The 17,622-nt window shown below is 41.1% G+C and overlaps 1 protein-coding gene across 1 annotated transcript; it reads right to left on the bottom strand.

Annotated features, from left to right (window-relative positions):
• Nucleotides 1-8,666: 8,666 nt before the first annotated feature.
• On the bottom strand, nucleotides 8,667-16,970 carry LOC118782892 (transmembrane protein 178A). Its single transcript, XM_036536516.1, has 4 exons — nucleotides 16,036-16,970; nucleotides 13,755-13,868; nucleotides 10,240-10,377; nucleotides 8,667-10,049 (listed from the first exon to the last, which is right to left on the bottom strand). The coding sequence occupies exons 1-4, from the start codon at nucleotides 16,445-16,447 to the stop codon at nucleotides 9,808-9,810; spliced, it is 906 nt and encodes a 301-aa protein (XP_036392409.1). The 5' UTR covers nucleotides 16,448-16,970; the 3' UTR covers nucleotides 8,667-9,807.
• Nucleotides 16,971-17,622: the final 652 nt, after the last annotated feature.

Below are 17,622 nucleotides of genomic sequence, written 5' to 3'. Positions count from 1 at the left end.
GAACGGTTGTTATGCCCAACCTACCACCGCGCGTTTCCTCCTTCAGAAGGACTTTGCATGAAACGCGGGCACTGATTGAAGAAATTAGACTGTCGGTGCATGCAATGATGCCAAGCGCTTCACACAATCATCAATGCCGAATAAATGTTAGACTGTAATTACAACTGAGATTTTGCAAGAAAAGTAGATGTCTGCTGTGTGCGTTCGCGATGGCATTGATGGACCTGTTGGGCTTTGAGCATTTGTTGCCGTTACTGCTTTACTTTTACGATTACAGTCGTGAAATAGAATTCAGGGCTTTTTGCAAAATATTTATTTCACAGTGGTGAACCAGTTTGAGTGGGATGGAGATTGTAGATGTTCCAAGTTGTTAAACCATAAGGGTGTAATTGCTCTGAGAGCTTCCCATAGCTCCTGAAGAATTATATGGGGGTGGAGTGATTCTTAGCTCTGAAGATACTCTCAGCACAGGGTCACTCTGTGAGAAAATAAAGCCAGGCACCTTGGCTGGGTTTAACTGGCCCATGCTTGTCTTTTCACAACATTTTAATTATGTCAATTAATATTACATTTCTAATTATATCTGTGCTCACATATGTGTGTGTTAAACAAGTACAAACACTTCCAGAGAAGACACGTTTCCATTTAAGTGACACATTCATAAGTTAGCTTGTAAATGTCATTGTCTCAGTCTAAGGGTCTCTGTTATATGAGCCTCTTAAGGTCTTCTTTGACCTGATGTCCACTGCATTTTTACTTTCTGTTGCCCCCACAGAGCCAGTTCGTCTCAAACCATTCAGCTGAAACCATTCAGGAACAGAAACCATGGTCAATCTTAGCACCAGTGTTAGCAAAGGTGTTTCAAAAATGTTCACATCTGCCTGCCATTATGGTCCATGTAAAAAAAAAAAAAAACATTGTTTCATTCATTTCAAAACATTGTATTGACTCTCTGCAATACTAAACCTTCTTACCACTCCTGTGTCACCCAGTGCCAACCGAGACTTTTCATGGAAATGGTACAGTGGTTTGTCGGAAATATTTTAAGGACTAAAATGACCGACAGTTGATTTCCAGGAGATACATTGGTTCATGAGATACAATGAATGACATACTGATATACACCATTACTTATTCTTCTTTGTATACATTTTCCTTAGCATCATTTATTACATTAATCACAGGCCATAGATGTGCTGATGACAGTGCAACTGAACTGAAAAAGCTAGCACAAGTGTAAAGTAAAATTCACTTGACACAGGTTTCATTCAGAAAGTGCACTGTAAATCATGTCAGGCCCAGCTAATAATTTATTACTCTTTACCAAAGATTTTGTTGGTGTTTTTCACCTATTAGATATTGCTTCATCGTTTCATTTTTTGAACAGGCTGTCTGTGGGATGCCAAAACACAGAAAGAAATCAAATTAGTCTCAGAGATTATTCATAATGCAGGCGATGGGGGCTGAGTCATGAGCAGGCAGGAGTAACCAGGGTGCAATGGGAGGTCAGCTCATGGGGAAATGCAGGGACAGAGTGTCGCAGAAGGGTGATCCAAGACACTAATAGCAGCCCGTCTCCGGTCCTGCATGTCTGGAGGTTGCCCTGAGCAGCAAGCTGACATTCCATAAGGCCTCGCCTACTGTGAGACACTGCATGCAACACTGATTCCTGGAGATATTCTTTATTGTGCCTTTTTTGGATGCCCCCCCTCCCCCCCCCCCCCACCCCTCACCCCTCACCCCTCCAGATGCCTCAGCAGCTCACAACAGCCTGCCATCTTCCTGATAGACATTCATGGAGAACATGGTTTTAGTGTGACATCATCTCCCTCTAGTGGAATTCTGACTGTCTGAAAATGGTGTCAGGCTATGTGTGAGAATGTACGGTGCGCAGTGCAATGCTTTCACGCGGGACTCTGTTACGGAAATGTAGTGCATGTTGAAACGAACCCCAAAATGTGTGGAGTATAGTTTGTCAAAGTTTGCTGAAAATGTGCATTCAAAGCACATCAGGAGGACTGCTACTGTATCTAAATTCACCTCTGCAGAAAAATGGTGCTTTTTGGCATTTTGTTTTAGGTGAGTGATGCGGCGTATTTATTTAGGTAATCCATTGTTAATGCATACTGCCCTATGTGTTCTCTGTTCTTAAACATCCACAACAAAGCCGTTCACCCTTGTGTGTCAGTTGTGAAGTCCAGAAGTTCAAATAATCAAAAGTCAGGTAATTACATTTGCTGGATGTAGAGATAAATAGTCAGGTAATTACATTTGCTGGATGTAGAGATAAATAGTGCAGCTGAGTACTGTTTTAGGTTACCCAGCACTGAAAATGACACGTGCTGTTTTGATTGGGTGATTGTGTCAGGCTTTCAGGTAGAAGGACCCGGGCACAGACCAGGATGACAAACCGGGTGTTTATTGAAGGATATCCAAAATCGTAGTAACAGAACAGTCCGAGTCGAAACCAGAGAATCCACAAGCAGAAAATCCAAAACCACTAGGTAAGGGACACAATCCAACGAAACAGGCAGAGAGTCAAAAAAATAAATAAATTAAAAGAAAAAAAAAAAAATCCCCAGAGCAAGCAAACAACAAACAGGCAGGCAGGCAGGCAGGCAGGCAGGCAGGCAGGCAGGCAGGCAGGCAGGCAGGCAGGCAGGCAGGCACAAAACAGACTGAAACACTGTGACGAACTGGCAAAGAACCAGAGCAGATAGAGGGCTATAAATACACAGACTGATGATGAGACAACAGGGACCAGGTGTGCAGGATGGGCTTCAGGTGGTGGGTGTGGCAGCAGGGCAGATAGGCGGGACAGGAGGTGGGGCGATGGCTGAAAACAAAAACAAAAGCACATGCACACAAGAAAAACAAAACAAATGACACACCCACACTGACAGACCGGAAGACAAAAAAATGACACAAGCAGGACATCACGTGGAAGGACTGACAGACTGACATCCAAATAGCACTTTGGTGTTGTGATAAGGCTCTAGTCAGACATCATCAAGTCACAAAATGATTTATACTGAACATTCAATGACATCTTAAAGATGATGCTTTTTTTGAAATTACTTAAATATTTTGAAAAGATATACTTCTAAAGTCATGACACTCATAGTTACTCTGAATTCATGACTGTGGACATTGGCATATGGACATTTACAGTGAAATGACTGCATTATTATTATTGTGACCTGTTTGACTATGACAGACCAAATTAATTCATTTCAACCTGTATGCTATATAAATGTCAGCCAGACAAATTTCAAACATGAATACTCAGCATGTGACATTTCCTCACAGGAGGAAGTGAGTAGCAAGTAAATATTTGATTTCTGACTTCCTGCAACAAGTCAATTTTGAGGGAGGTTAGGAGGTTATCTTGGACCAATTACTCCTTTTACATTTTTTTGGGATGTCAATATTTCAGTTGAAACAAGACTGTGATCCCTTCATCATTTCTGCTATGGACCTTCACTGCCTAGCAGGCATTACATTTACATTTATTCATTTAGCAGACGCTTTTATCCAAAGCGACTTACATAGGTTACAGTTCTGTACAATGTTATCCATTTATACAGCTGGATATTTACTGAGGCAATTGTGGGTTAAGTACCTTGCCCAAGGGTACAACAGCAGTGTCCCAGCGGGGATCGAACCGGCAACCTTTCGGTATCATATGGTAGTTTTACCCTCTTTTCTTTGTTTGAATAAGAAATTCCTTGTTTTTTTCAAATCAAACTTTGATTACCATAGAGTTGGTAACAAAGCGTCAAAATAATTTCAAATGAAATCTTTTTATTGCTTAAATGACACAGGCTCTCCGGGTGCATTTGTACTATAGTAATGGTGATAAACGATATGCGCATGCATTATGACACTTTGGCTGAAACACATGTAACTTTTTGTTGTATCAGAATTCTAGGATTCAGCTATATTTATGCAGAAACCCATAGGAATCATACAGAACAGAAATGTGTAGGAATGGTGGATAGGAAAGAGCAACGTCCTGGGGTCTAATGTTATATGGTGAATGTCGCTTATATCCACTGATCTGTTATAATCTCTGAGAGGTGCGACAAAATTACTGTTATTATTGCAGACTGTTAAAGACTGAGCTTCCTCACTTAAAAAATGCTACCCAAAATGTAGACATAACCTGTTGTAACAGATGACTGATTGCAGGTGGATACAATCTCTAGCCTTTGACTCCCTCACCAAACAGCTTGGAAGTGGGGACCATCTAATAGCACATTACATTCTACGATGTGAAAGAGTGTGAGACCAGACCCTTACACTGAGCGTGCCCTCAGTCACATGCCCCACACCTTCCTTTATAAACAAAAGATTGTATGAGCGAAATTTGTCACAGATTAATATGAAGTCACGCATTTCATAGCTGACTCATTATTTTAAGGCAGGCAAATGAAAACCAAAGCCTTGTGCGCTGCAGTCTTTAGTGACTCATTGTTAATGTTTACTGTTTACTGGACTGTTCTTGTTACTGTTACTGGTCTAACGTTGCTAGACCCTGCCTGGTATCAGTTGTTTTCTGCAATTTTTAAAACACTGTTCTTGATGGAACAGTTTTAAGGCAGGTGGATATACGGACGGGTGACAAATTAAAGGAAAGACCAACATAAAGTGTCTTAGTGAGGTGTTGGGCCACCACGATTCGACCACAATTTCCGACCCTATTTACTGATGTCTTTCCCATAGATCTAAATGCAGATGTCACTTTAGTCAATGTTCCTATTGAAACGCTAGCCAGTTGAGCAGTCTTTGTGACTGAAGCTCTTGCCATCCGTGCCCCAACAATGAACCCTCTTTCAAAGTCAGATCTTTTCTTCTTGCCATCTTGATCCAAAACCGATATCAACTGGGCCTGTTCAGCATTTTTATACATGCCACGGAGCATGATTGGATGTTAATTGCGTAATCGTACCATATAGTACACCTGTCTGGAAGCATCTACATTCGTTATGTTTCTCCACTCATTTATTTCAGGGTTTTCCTTTAATTTGTCACCCGTCTGTATTTGCTATCTATAAAGACACAAACTCATGAGTTGTTCTCTGTAACATGCCATCTCTACTCATATAAGGTCTGCGTATATGGCATTTCTCTGGTGCCTTGTAGCTTTCTGTAGACTTGTTGTTTTGGAAAACCTAGTTCAATTAGTTTCCTTGCATTTGAGAAAACAAAGCTTTTCAGGGCTGCCTGCTTGCCTGGAGCTGAGCGAAGAAGTGATGTTCATTACAAGCTCTGTGGGCGGTTGAAGTGCCCGTGTTTTTGTCATTCTATTTTTGAATAGCTTCTCAGGGCCTGTCAGCGGTCGTGCCTTACATAATCTACCTTAAATAATCTACCTCTCAATCTTCTGAAATACAACTCTCTGCTGAAATCTTTGACTGCTGACATCTTTCCAAAGCTGAAATTAAGTTTCAACGTCTCCATTTCACTTCTGTCACCAAAGCTTACATTGGGTCTCGTGACATGCATTTTCAGTCATAAATGACAAAAAAAAACAAGGCGTTCTAATTCTAGTTTCTACAAAAGCTTTGAATACAAAGAACAGTCCTAACACTCACATCTTTCAGATTATGGCATGCTGATCTCATGCATAATTAGAGAGCCACTGCTCACAGTGTCCACAATGCAAATTATGGTTAGCATTGATATTGTGGGCAACTTGGTAAATTCATTCATCTGAAAGCTTCAGCTCAATACAATTATACAGTGGCTTTGGAAAGTATTTAGACCCCTTCACGTTTTGCACAATTTGTCATAGACTTAATCAAAAATGGATTAAAGGTACTCTTTTGGCCATTATTCTATACACAATTACTCCCAATGACAAAGCAAAAACATTCTTTTGAGATTTTTGCAAATTTATGAAAAATCTAAAACTGAAATATCTCGTTTACATAAGTATTCAGACCCTTTATTCAGTACTTTGTAGAAGCACCTTTGGCAGCAATCACAGCTTCGAGCCTTCTTGGGTAAGTTTCTACAAGCTTTATGCACCTTGATTTGGGCAGATCCTCTCAGGCTCAGTCAGATTGGATGGAGAGCATCTGTGAACTGCCGCCTTCAGGTCTCTCCACAGATGTTCCATGGGGTTAAAGTTCATACATTGCCTGGGAAGCTCAAGGACATTCACTTCTCCCAAGGCCGTTCTGGCTTTGTCTTGGCTGTATGCATTGGGTCGTTGTCTTGCTGAAAGGTGAAAGGTGAACCTTCTCCCCAGTCTAAGAATGTGTGCACTCTGGAGCAGGTTTTCTTAAAACACATCTGTGTTTTTGGCTGAATTCATGCTTCCATCAATTCTGACCAGTCTCCCAATCTCTGCTGCCAAGAAGCACCCCCATGGCATGAGGCTGCCACCACTGTGCTTCACCTTAGGGATGGTATTGGCCAGGTGATGAGAGTGCCTGGTTTTTGCCAGACATAGTGTTTTGAGTTCAGCCCAAAGAGTTCAATTTTTGTCTCATCAGACCAGATAATCTTTCACCTCATGCCCTCAGAGTCCTTTAAGTGCAAACTCCAGGCAGGCTGTCATATGCATTGCAGTGGCTTCTGTTTAGCCATTCTACCATAAAGACCTGATTAATGGAGTGCGCCTGAGGTGATTGTCCTTCCGGCAGCTTCTCCCATCTTCGCAGAGGACTTCTGAAGCTCTGTTATAGTGGCCACTGGGTTCTTGGTCACCTCCTGGACCAAGGCCTTTCTTGCCTGGTTACTGAGTTTGGCCAGATGGCCAGCTCTAGGAAAAGTCCTGGTGGTTCCAAACTTCTTGTGTTACACAATGATGGAGCCCACTGTGCTCCTGGGAACATTCAGAGCTTCAGAAATGGTTTTACACCTTTGCCCAGATCTATGCCTCGACATAATTTGACTGCAGAGGTCTACAGAGAGGTCCCTGGACTTCATGGCTTTGTTTTTGGTCTGATATGCACTGCGAATTGTGAGATCTTATATACATAGGCGTGTACCTTTCTAATTCATGTCCAGTCAATTCAGTTTGTCACAGGTGGCCTCCAATCGAGTTCTAGAGATATCTCAAGGATAATCAAAGCAAAACAAAATCAATTTGGAATGTCATAGCAAAGAGTTTGAATACATATGTAAATGAGAAATTTCAGTTTTTTATTTTTTATTAAATTTGCAAAGATTTCTAAAAAAATGTTTTTCCTTTGTCATTATGGGTAATTGTGTGTAGATTGACAGCCAAAAGAATACATTTAATCCATTTCAGATTTCGTCTATAACACAACAACGTGTGCAAAACCTGAATAGGTCTGAATACTTTCCGAAGCCACTGTATGTATACTGTGTAGTGTAAGTGCATATGCATGCAACTGAATTCATATGAAAGTGTCAATAACTGATGTATATATGTCCATATATTTTGACATGTATGTACTTAATATGTCTTAGATATACACAATTTTCCAAACATGACCATATGTTGTCTTTCTGGTTGTTTCATAATGGGTCCTTTCTGCAACTACCATTCAACAAAATGACAAGATGACAATGACAGATGCAACTTCACATTGCAACTTACTTGTAAATTTGCCAAATAATTTTGTGCTTGTTTGATTGTTTGTTTATGTTATTATATTTATTTTATCATATATCTCACTCTTTGGCTGGATGGGGGAGATGCATCATTTATTGTACTTGTCAGCTGGCTACTATTGAAATGAAAGAACTGGTAGTGCTCTCCACAGAAAAGATGCAATCTACTGAAGTGAGAACGGACCTGGTAATAACATTTATTATGCTGTATACATTATTAATATAATATATTATTTTGTAACATATATTGATAGAATTCACTTTTGCACAGCGGCAGTACATGAGTACATATTAAGGGCATGAGTTCCAGCTAATCATTAGAGTATTTATTAAATTGTCTAAACTTCTGCCCTTTGTGTCAGTTTAAGATTTTTTACCAGAGCCAAACATTGCAGGCTTTGTGCTCCAAAATTCATAGATCATCACTCTATTTCAGGCTGTCTCAATCGCTATCTTTTCCCTGTGTTATGAGATGCCTTTCCCATTGTCAATAAAATGTTTAACAGTAGATGGCGCAAAACAGCCTAACTTTTGCAGTCGCTTTGAATCTCAAGGTTTCTGTGTTGTCTTTGGTTGCTGAAACCATTGACATGTTCCTTTGTTAGCAGCACTTAAAAACTGCCCACCCCTTTTAAAACGGCAGTTTGCTACTCCACAAGGGCATTCTACTTATGAAAACACACATACATTTCGATACGAGTCGTGTTACATCCTTTGACACTATTTTTGTGTATTATTGCAAACCCATTCACAGAATTCACTGGCCACAATGACCCCTCTGCATTCTTCACCGTCCCCATCCATGTGTGTGTGGGGATGTACTGTGCAGTTTGAATAGCACTGTACTTTCAGCTCGGTAAATAAAAGCTGAGAGTGATCACCTATAGAACAAGATAAGCCCGGCCACCAAACTCTACATTGATCCATAACAATCCCTGCTGTTAAAAATATAAATAAAGAACAGTGAAGCCCATCAGAGCACATGTTGTTTATCATTTTATTTTCACATACATTTTAGGACCAGAACACAGGCACGGTAAGGCTCACAGTACTGGCTCAGAAATGTTGCTTCATCAGGTCAGCGAAGAGAAGAAACTGCACCTCTCCCATATCCTTGTGTCCTTGTCACCGTAGCGCCACTGGGAGTGATCCACCCAAGAGCACAGCCTCAGCAAAAGTTGCAGCTACAGGGGATCAGCTGAGACCAGTGTGTACATACACACTGCTCCTCAGAGTGGACATCACTGATGCAGGCGTGTTGAGCAATGCCTGACATCCTGGTATTTCCCACCATTGCCACTAATGTGCTCCACACACCAAGCATCACTTATACTTGAGGGCATTCATGACATTCATTCACTTCTGCATCTCGAACTCGCAGTATCCCCGTCTCCTCTGTGTTCTGCTTCTTGCCCATTCAAAACAGGTGGCACGATATGCCATTAGGGCTCCGTTTATGAATACAACTGGTGGCTGTCATTTCAGCAGATACAGGGCATGGCTATAATTTCCATTTCAGGAAGGCTGTCTCCAGTCTCAGCCCTGCCTTCACCATGTGCCCTAGCAATGACTAACCGAGCCCTTTAGAACAGAGTGAGGAGAGAGAATTGAGAATCTCAAACAGCAACTACCACTTCATTCCACACCATTTGCTTGATGCACTTAAAGAAGAGATCACTCTCTCGCACAACAGCTATGATTCCACCAGGGGTGTTCATGGTCATGCCAGGTTTAAACGTGTGTTCGATGATAAAGAAAGAAATTTAAAAGATCGCTTCTCCTCAGAGCATCGTCACGGCCCAGAGGATGCACATGGGGATAAAAAGAGGTAACAGTCACAAATATTCACATACACCGTTTTGATCTCTGTTTTGTTTTGTTTTTTTTATATAAACGGTCATATTATGCAGATGCTATATATATGTATATATGTGCCTGTGTGTATATACACTAAATGCATAAAGAACGAACTGTACATAGTCACACCGGCACGTTGCACGACGCCGCAACACAGATGAGAGGCTACAAATACCTGCAGGGTGACGACTCAGAGCGTGGCGTCCAGCTTCTCAGTGAAGCACCACAAATCCAACCGGATTGAAAAACCAAAAGAGAAAACGAACACTACGGATGAACTGAGCTTCTGGCACTCTCGTGCCTGCCAGCCAGTCGCCCGCGTCAGCCCCCGAGGAGGGGGTCCAGTCCAGGGGCTCCTGCTCACACCGAGGAGTCGGGGGCCGTCTTGGACTGCAGGGCTTTGGCCCGGCTGATGAAGGGGTAGGTGGTGCACAGGCAGCCAGACGCCACCGTCAGCCCCAGGCTCACCCAGGCGCAGAACATGGACCAGCTATATCCATGCTCCACGTCACTGGGCAGCCCGTAGATGAAGGGTGGGTTCCTGGACAGGTCATAGGAAACGCTGGCCGCATAGGTACACAGGGAGATGGTGCAAAAGATCCCTGTGAAAATATTGGAGGGGGCAAGGGTGAGTGAGTGAGTTCTCTGTGTGAGCCAGGGAAAGTTGTATTGTCAGGGATTGTTTTGTTATGTGTGTGTGTGTGTGTGTGTGTGTGTGTGTGTGGGGCGGGGGGTGTTTTTGTGTGTATGAAAGAGAGAGGAGTTTGTTGTGGGTGGGGGCCGTCCACATACCTGCCATGAGAAAGAGCAGGCCAGACACATGCTGGGTCAGGTTCTCCTCCCAAAAGAAGCTGACAGTGGCCACGATGGAACCGCACAACAGGACCGCGGCTGCCATTCCCAGGAACCCAGCTGTGATTCTGCGCAGATCTGAGGGGACCAGACCAGCACTTGACACCAACGACCACGCTCACGCAGTCAATGGTAAAGAATTGGAAGTTCTCTCTTGTCATTAGTAAGTTTAGTCACTCTAACAGTTAAAGTCCTATAGGAGTTCAGCCTTGCAGGTATTCATTTAGTAGAAGATTCACACCAGGGGAGGTGTCATCCCACTGTCTTAACAATAAATTGAACAGTAAAGAGATGATGACAAAGAGCACAGACAGGAAGACCCTGCATTCAAAGGTACTAGAGTTGCCCATTTCTACACAACATGACTAAAAATAAGCATCTGTACTCTCAAAGGCCAAAGGCACACTAGTAGAACATTTATTTTCTGTGGCCCATCTTCCCCTAGGGTAGGGTGTCGTGTAATAATAGATTCAGAGGACTCGTTCCTGTGGCCCTGTTTTGTTTTTACATTGTAATTTAAATGTCTATGGTACATTTTTCATATAAAAAATAACCTGGGCTGGTATTTTGTAAAACCTTAACCCACGAGTTTGTTCAGACCTCCATTTCAGCCCACACTCCTAAGCTCCAGAGTCTGGTGTTGCAAACACTACACAACTGGTGTTCTAATCACAGCATATACTGTAACTCTAACTAATAATACATTTAAAATACACCTCGATAAAGGTACAAATAAGTGTGACTTCAATATCTCACAGCAAATTGGTACATAGATATATTTGGACCCCATTATTTTCAGATCATTTTAAATAAGAAAAGAAGATGAACACACATTTGAAATGTACGTGCATAGGACTTGTCTTTGAAACAGAAATAACACTGTATAAAATTTACTAGGACATCAATATTCCCTTCCCAGAATAATATAATAGTAATTTTCCCTGTAAAAATAAACAGCATTATGTCACTGTGTGGTAAAAATGTAGAATGAAAAATATAAAATACATGCAGAAAATTACATTTACATCTATTTTTCTTATGTATGTACTACATTTTAATACATATCAAAATATATCTTTAGATTTTGGATCTTATATTTTGACATCTATATTTTCATGATGATTTTTCTTTGAAAAAAAACTGTAAGATGCAGAGGGGCATACAAAGCAATTGTATGCCCCTCTCAAAACAATATAGCTGTGACATGAAACTGTCCGGTTTGTTTTCTCCTTATGTGGCATATGTGGATCACCATCACAATCATTGTGCTAATACTGTACCCATTCTCCCGGGCTGGAGGAGAGGAGCTGTGTCCATTGTTTGTGGTTGGGGTTACATTCCACATTACATGTGGGCCTAATTATAGCATCAAGGTAAATGTTATTAACCATAGTCCTTGGGGCTGGTTACAGACCTAGTGCAATGATATGTTTCTCATCATGAAGTATTGTTATTGGAACTGGACCAAAATGATGTATGTAGTTATTCATCTCTCAGTATTCAACGCAGCAGAAGGCTTCGCATTCTGTCAGCTTGGAAACACAGGCTGGATGTGTATGATGTCATCCTCTCATGTTCTCATTAACATTAGTCTTGTGGGTGTTAGTCGGAGAAACAGCGGCCCGTTTAACACACTGATAAATCCTCTGACACCAGCAGGTGTTGGCTCGTGTTAATTGACCAACATTCATTCCCCTGAAAATAGAATAACATCATTCTAATGTAAGGTTGTTTCATCTAGTTGTGGGAAAAGAATGCAGCTATCTATATGTAAATGATGAGATGTAAATAACATTTGAAAATATAACTGGTAAACCCTTTTCAGTTGTCATTATCCAGCCAATTAATCACAGCCATGTACTGACCATGGTCTTAGAGATATACTTATTTCCTGTACCACCTTAAAAACATGTCTGTGCTTGACCTGCATGATCTATTGACCTCTGACAGTGAAACTAGTCACATATCCATCAAAACAGTTCTCTGAAACATCTCTGTGGTATTCTGTTGTTGTGATTACACTAATTTCTCAATAAGGGTGAGCCGCTATATAATCACATACATAGCATAGTTACCAGTATTTTTCCAGCTTGAAGCAGAACAGAAATATACAAAGGGGTTGTACATTATTACATTGTGTTTGCTTAGCCGACACTCTTATGATTCTTTATAAATAAATGTTATCCATTTATCCAGCCAGACATTCATTGAAGCAACTGGGGCTAAGTACCTTATCCAAGAGTACATCAGAAGTGAACCACCTGGGAATCTAATGGGCAACCTTTGAGTTACAAGCCTAGCTCCACACCACACTGTTGTGTATCATGATAGGAAAAACAGCATCATCTCTCAGATGTCATTGTATCTTCAGTATAAATCAGTTTGTGACTTGATTGTGTCTAACTAGAGCACAACACCAACGTATTATTTGGATTTCGCTCACCCAATCAAAATCACATGTGTCATTTTCAGTACTGGCTAACCTACAACAGCAATCAGCTGCAGTATTTATCTCTAAAAAACAAACATGCATGGTTGTGGTGTGGAGCAGATTCAGCAAGGGAAAATCTGGAATAGTCTTCAGTGTCACTGATCAGCAGCTTTCGAAACATTCAGATTTTATCTTGTGTAATCTCAGTGGTCGATTGGATAATTGTTGACATCTTCACTTCAAAGCCTCTCTTAAATGCTTAGCATTAGCATCACATATAATGCATGCTTTCTGTGACTCTGCTAGGTCTTTTAGGGTTATTGCAGCTAGCTCCCATATGCCTAGCTCTGTTATTCTCAGCAGATGTGTCTGCTGCATTGAATTTTGTGAAAAGTGTGTTCAGTAACTTATGATTAGCGAGTTTTTCAAAGTGCGGCCCAACTTGTAAATTGAATGTTAGAGCTGGACAGAGCAAGAGCACCTGCAGAGACCGCTGGCTGAGATATGGTCTGCTACCCTTGCGGCTCCATTAATCAATGTCAGATGCTCTTAGATCATTAGCCTGATCTGTTTTCACATGCAGGGACATTTTCAAAGTCTTACTTTCAAGGCCTTACACCACTTAATAGATCATTATGGGGAGAAAAAAAAATCAAAGCACCTACATCTCTTTCCTACATAGCCCTACCTCTACTGACTGGCAACAGCTGTTCCCCTGGCCCTAACGCACTGTCAGTCATATAGACAGGGTATCATACAAAATACTTTCCATTCAAGGCCAGGTACGCATAGACATGAACATGGTCATATCTGGGAATACCAGCCAAAGTATAAGGCAAAAAAAAATCAACATGTTAATTGTAACACAACAAATGAATGCTGAGAGGGTGCTTTTCAATTGGAGTGAACTGGAATGGGCTGGACAGATATCTTTACTAGGCGCCTTAACCCCTGATTAATGCTGTGGAAGATGTATTGCAGTAGATATGAATGAGAGAAAAACACCAGAACTAGTTGTACTCACGCAAAAGGTGCCATTCATCCTGCTGAATTGTCCTGGTCAGGTTGAGTGGGATGTTCCTGAGCCGAATAGGCTGGGAGAAATGATACTTCACAGTAGTGCATCTCTGCGCAATACCTGTGTGGATATCATTATCGTCATCATCATCATCATCATCATCATCATCATCATCTCGGGTCACCAAAACAGTATTAATTGACAAATAAAATACCAAAAAAAAAAAAACCCTAAAGCAATAAAATTTAAATCTGCGAAAATCTAAGTAACAAATGTTAAAACATAAGTCTAATTTATATTATTAGCCTACGTTATGTTCTTTCTGAGTGAGTGCGTTTTCCGATTCCTAATTGAACGCAGCGACAACGAGCACTGTTTTCAGGACGACATTCGCCACAAGATGGCGCTCAGTAAACATTTTGTTGAACTCCAATTGCAAATTGTGACCCTGTCAGGGATGGCGTAAAATCGCTTGTGTTCCGTGGCTAAATGATTTGTGGTTCTAATAAAGTAATGTATTAAATGGAACATCTGCCAGGAATGTCCGATTGTCTACAAATTTATGGGGGCATAGCCCTTACAGTCCTATTCCTTACATTGGTTAAGTAGTTCTGGATAACACCCCCGTTATAATCCAAATGCGCAATAAATTTAACAATCAATGTAGGTCTACTGTTTATTTTTAAACGCTGTTTAAAAATAAACATATTTGGGGGGGTTGATCAAAGTCCAATAAATTGGCCCTGACCGCCAGTAATGAATTCAAAGCAGATTATCTTTTCATAACTTATATGTCATATAATTTAAATTTTATTTAGATTTTTAATTTTGAGATTAGACACATTAACGATGGGTATCAAGCGAAAACGTAACGTTTTCATTGAATCGTCGACTAGAATCAGTGTTCTAGATAACTTGCTGCCTTTGCACAAAGGAATTCTAAATGCATGAGCGTTTCTTACTGTGAAGAATAAACGCTTAACATCTCAGTTTTGCATACTGCATTTGTCCAACCCGAATCTGATACATCATCATCACTAATGTAGCAGCCATGTAGGCCTATTTTCATATTTTGACATGTCTTTTGAAATCTTAGTGTTTAATAAAGTAGTATTTTAAATGCACTGACATGCGCGTCATTATTGCCATTAAAAAGTTATTTCTCACGCGTATACAGGGTTCAATGTTTCGAGCCATGAACTATTCCAAATTTATTTTAACTTTCGGTGAATGCTTCAGTGTGCAGCCAAATCAAAAAGAGGAGTCTCGGGCGAAGGCGTGCTACCTCACACGATTGCTCCGTTTCCACCAAGTGTGACATAAATCAAACATCCCTAACAGTACTGATTTATATATCTTGTTTAATTTACGAGGCAACTAAACGGGAAGTGCTGAAGGTCAGACAGCGTCACTTGACATGTGAGAATTGGTGGCTTTCAATATTTGACCCTGACTTCATTTTTGTATATTTGGCTCGCACCCACAAGGCATTGTCCTTCCCCAGGTGAAACGTTTATCTACTTGGTAGAACTTTGTCTGGAATAGGCTTTCAATGACAACAACAACATAATTTGATTCAATCGTGAATGATTATTTGGTGCCTTAACCACCAGTAGGTGGAGCGGAGGTTATGTGCTCGCACCCGTGTCTGTAAAGCTAGGGATGAATTTAGACGAGACGTAATAAAACGATCTGCTGAAGAAGGAAATTACACTTTGGCCAGAAATGACTACCGTAACCGGGGGTGCCATTTTTTCCCCAAATTGCAAATTCTGTGTTTAGATATCGAATGAGGGAAGGTAATAGAACTCCGTGCGTTTTGGCACGTAACATTTAGCTATAAACCAGCCAGATAAAATTTAATTGTTGCTATCGACAAGTTCATAAAATCGTCTTAGTGTCTATAGCTTCTTCAGCCCCTCTAGCATGCATACGATTACCACTGGAGTTACATTCAGTAAGGTCGGAAAGGTTTAAAAATAGCGCGACAGATCAATATCGTTTTCCTGGAAATAATAGTGCATGCCTTGTATAATAATACATCCCTTGCTCTTCATTGCAGCATAAAAAGGTGGGTTTACCCATAAATTACATATATCCGAGCAAAAGAAATCACTTCTGTGATTCTGTGTTACATAGATGTAGCTGTGCAGACATTGAGACGAACATGATTTCGCGGAAAGCAGTATTTCCTTGGGACAGTGTTCCTGACTTGTCAAAGATGCGGCTGACTGTTTCGAGGGAACAGACTCAGAGGTGTCTCATTCGTTGGGCTCAGAAATCTTACCCTTCAAAATGAGTTTATCAATATCCTCATCCATGCCGAGGAAATAGCATTTTCTCCAGAGTCCTGAATAGGTGGAGAAAAGTGGACGCCCACATTCCGTCTCCAAAATTCCCATCCCTAAAATTGACCTCCAGTTCTCCAGGAGTTCCTCTTCCCTACTCCCGACGTGTATTGGCTTCATCAGAGCAAGGCTCCGTCGTGGATTGTTGTTGTCCACGAGAGGCAGGTGATAAATCGGCATCTCCCTGTTTTTCTGACCATTGGAATCCGTCCCATACAGGTCGCAGTTCTCCTTGTGCCTCCTGGTGTCGGTCTCGTACCAATGGTCAGTGAAGATCGCTGTAATGAGAAGCATTAACGACAAAAGGCTCATGGACAGGCTGACCGCTGTTACAAGAGCCTGTTTCTCCATGTTTCAATCATTCGAGCTGTATTTGCGCACAGTCGGGGGAACAGAACGTCTTTTCAACATCGGTTTCTCCGGTAACTAACCATTCCTGCTCATTGACAGCGATGCTCCGAAGAAAACACTCCAACGACGCGACCGCCTCTGTCATTTGCCCAAAGCTGACCTATGTGGTGCAGAAGCCGGAGACAGCGCAGGTGGATATCATTTGTGGACGGAACTATGCTTCCATGTGGATTGCTTTCCGCATGGAACTCTGACCTGGTAAACGTTAACATGGGTTAACCTGCTCTCTCCATCGTCTTGATTCCGTGGTTACTTTTGCTTTCTATGTAAAAAAAAAACTGTATCCGTTGCTGTCCAGTCCGCCTGTGTCCGTGGAAACAGCAGCCTGCTTCTTCAGTCGCTCCGTGATAAATATTGTACCGCGAGCGGCTCTCAGCGCACGCTAAGGAAGGTTGAGGCTGTCAGACTCAGTCAGCATCAACAATAGCGATGGGTGTGTCGTGGACAGAGGCGCGACAATACTTTCCTGCGTGGGTAAACTGAACGTTACTGAAGCATTAAAATGTATACCCTTGATTAAATTCTTTAATGCGTATGTGACTTTGGTGGGACAAATATCTCCCATTCACAAACTAAAATTAGATAAATAAAGATAATAAAGATTAATAATAAAGATAAATAATTAATAATAAAGATTATTTTCGCAATATATATTAGAATGAACTCGAGTACTGGTTTCACGTTTAATGTAGAACAACAATTTAGTTCTGTTATGGTTCTCCTTTCAGACAGAATACATATATAAAACATACAAACAAGGCAACAAGATGCACAAACGCAAGAATGTCCGCACAATCCCAAAATGAAATGGTGCTGCTTCTATTATCATTTTTATTAGTAACATTCACTGTATAACAGTAGCAAATAACCTCCAACCTTTTTAAAATGGTAATTTGGTTGTTATAGAACACACACACACACACACACACACAATATGCGCATATGTTATTCTGAGACTGAACCTTTGAAGCACACTTTGACTGCTGTATTAATGTTCCATACGGAAAAAGGAGAGTCGGCAGCAGGAGGTCATGGCTCATGGTGGATTTGCTGCTCATAGGAATTTTTGTTTAAATCTGCATTGACAGCTTGGCAGTCCATTGGGAGTAAATTGC

Source organism: Megalops cyprinoides, chromosome 1 (assembly GCF_013368585.1).
Source record: "Megalops cyprinoides isolate fMegCyp1 chromosome 1, fMegCyp1.pri, whole genome shotgun sequence".
Classification (NCBI taxonomy): domain Eukaryota; kingdom Metazoa; phylum Chordata; class Actinopteri; order Elopiformes; family Megalopidae; genus Megalops; species Megalops cyprinoides.
The sequence above is the reverse complement of the archived record's forward strand: the minus strand, read 5'-3'. Positions and strand labels throughout refer to the sequence as shown.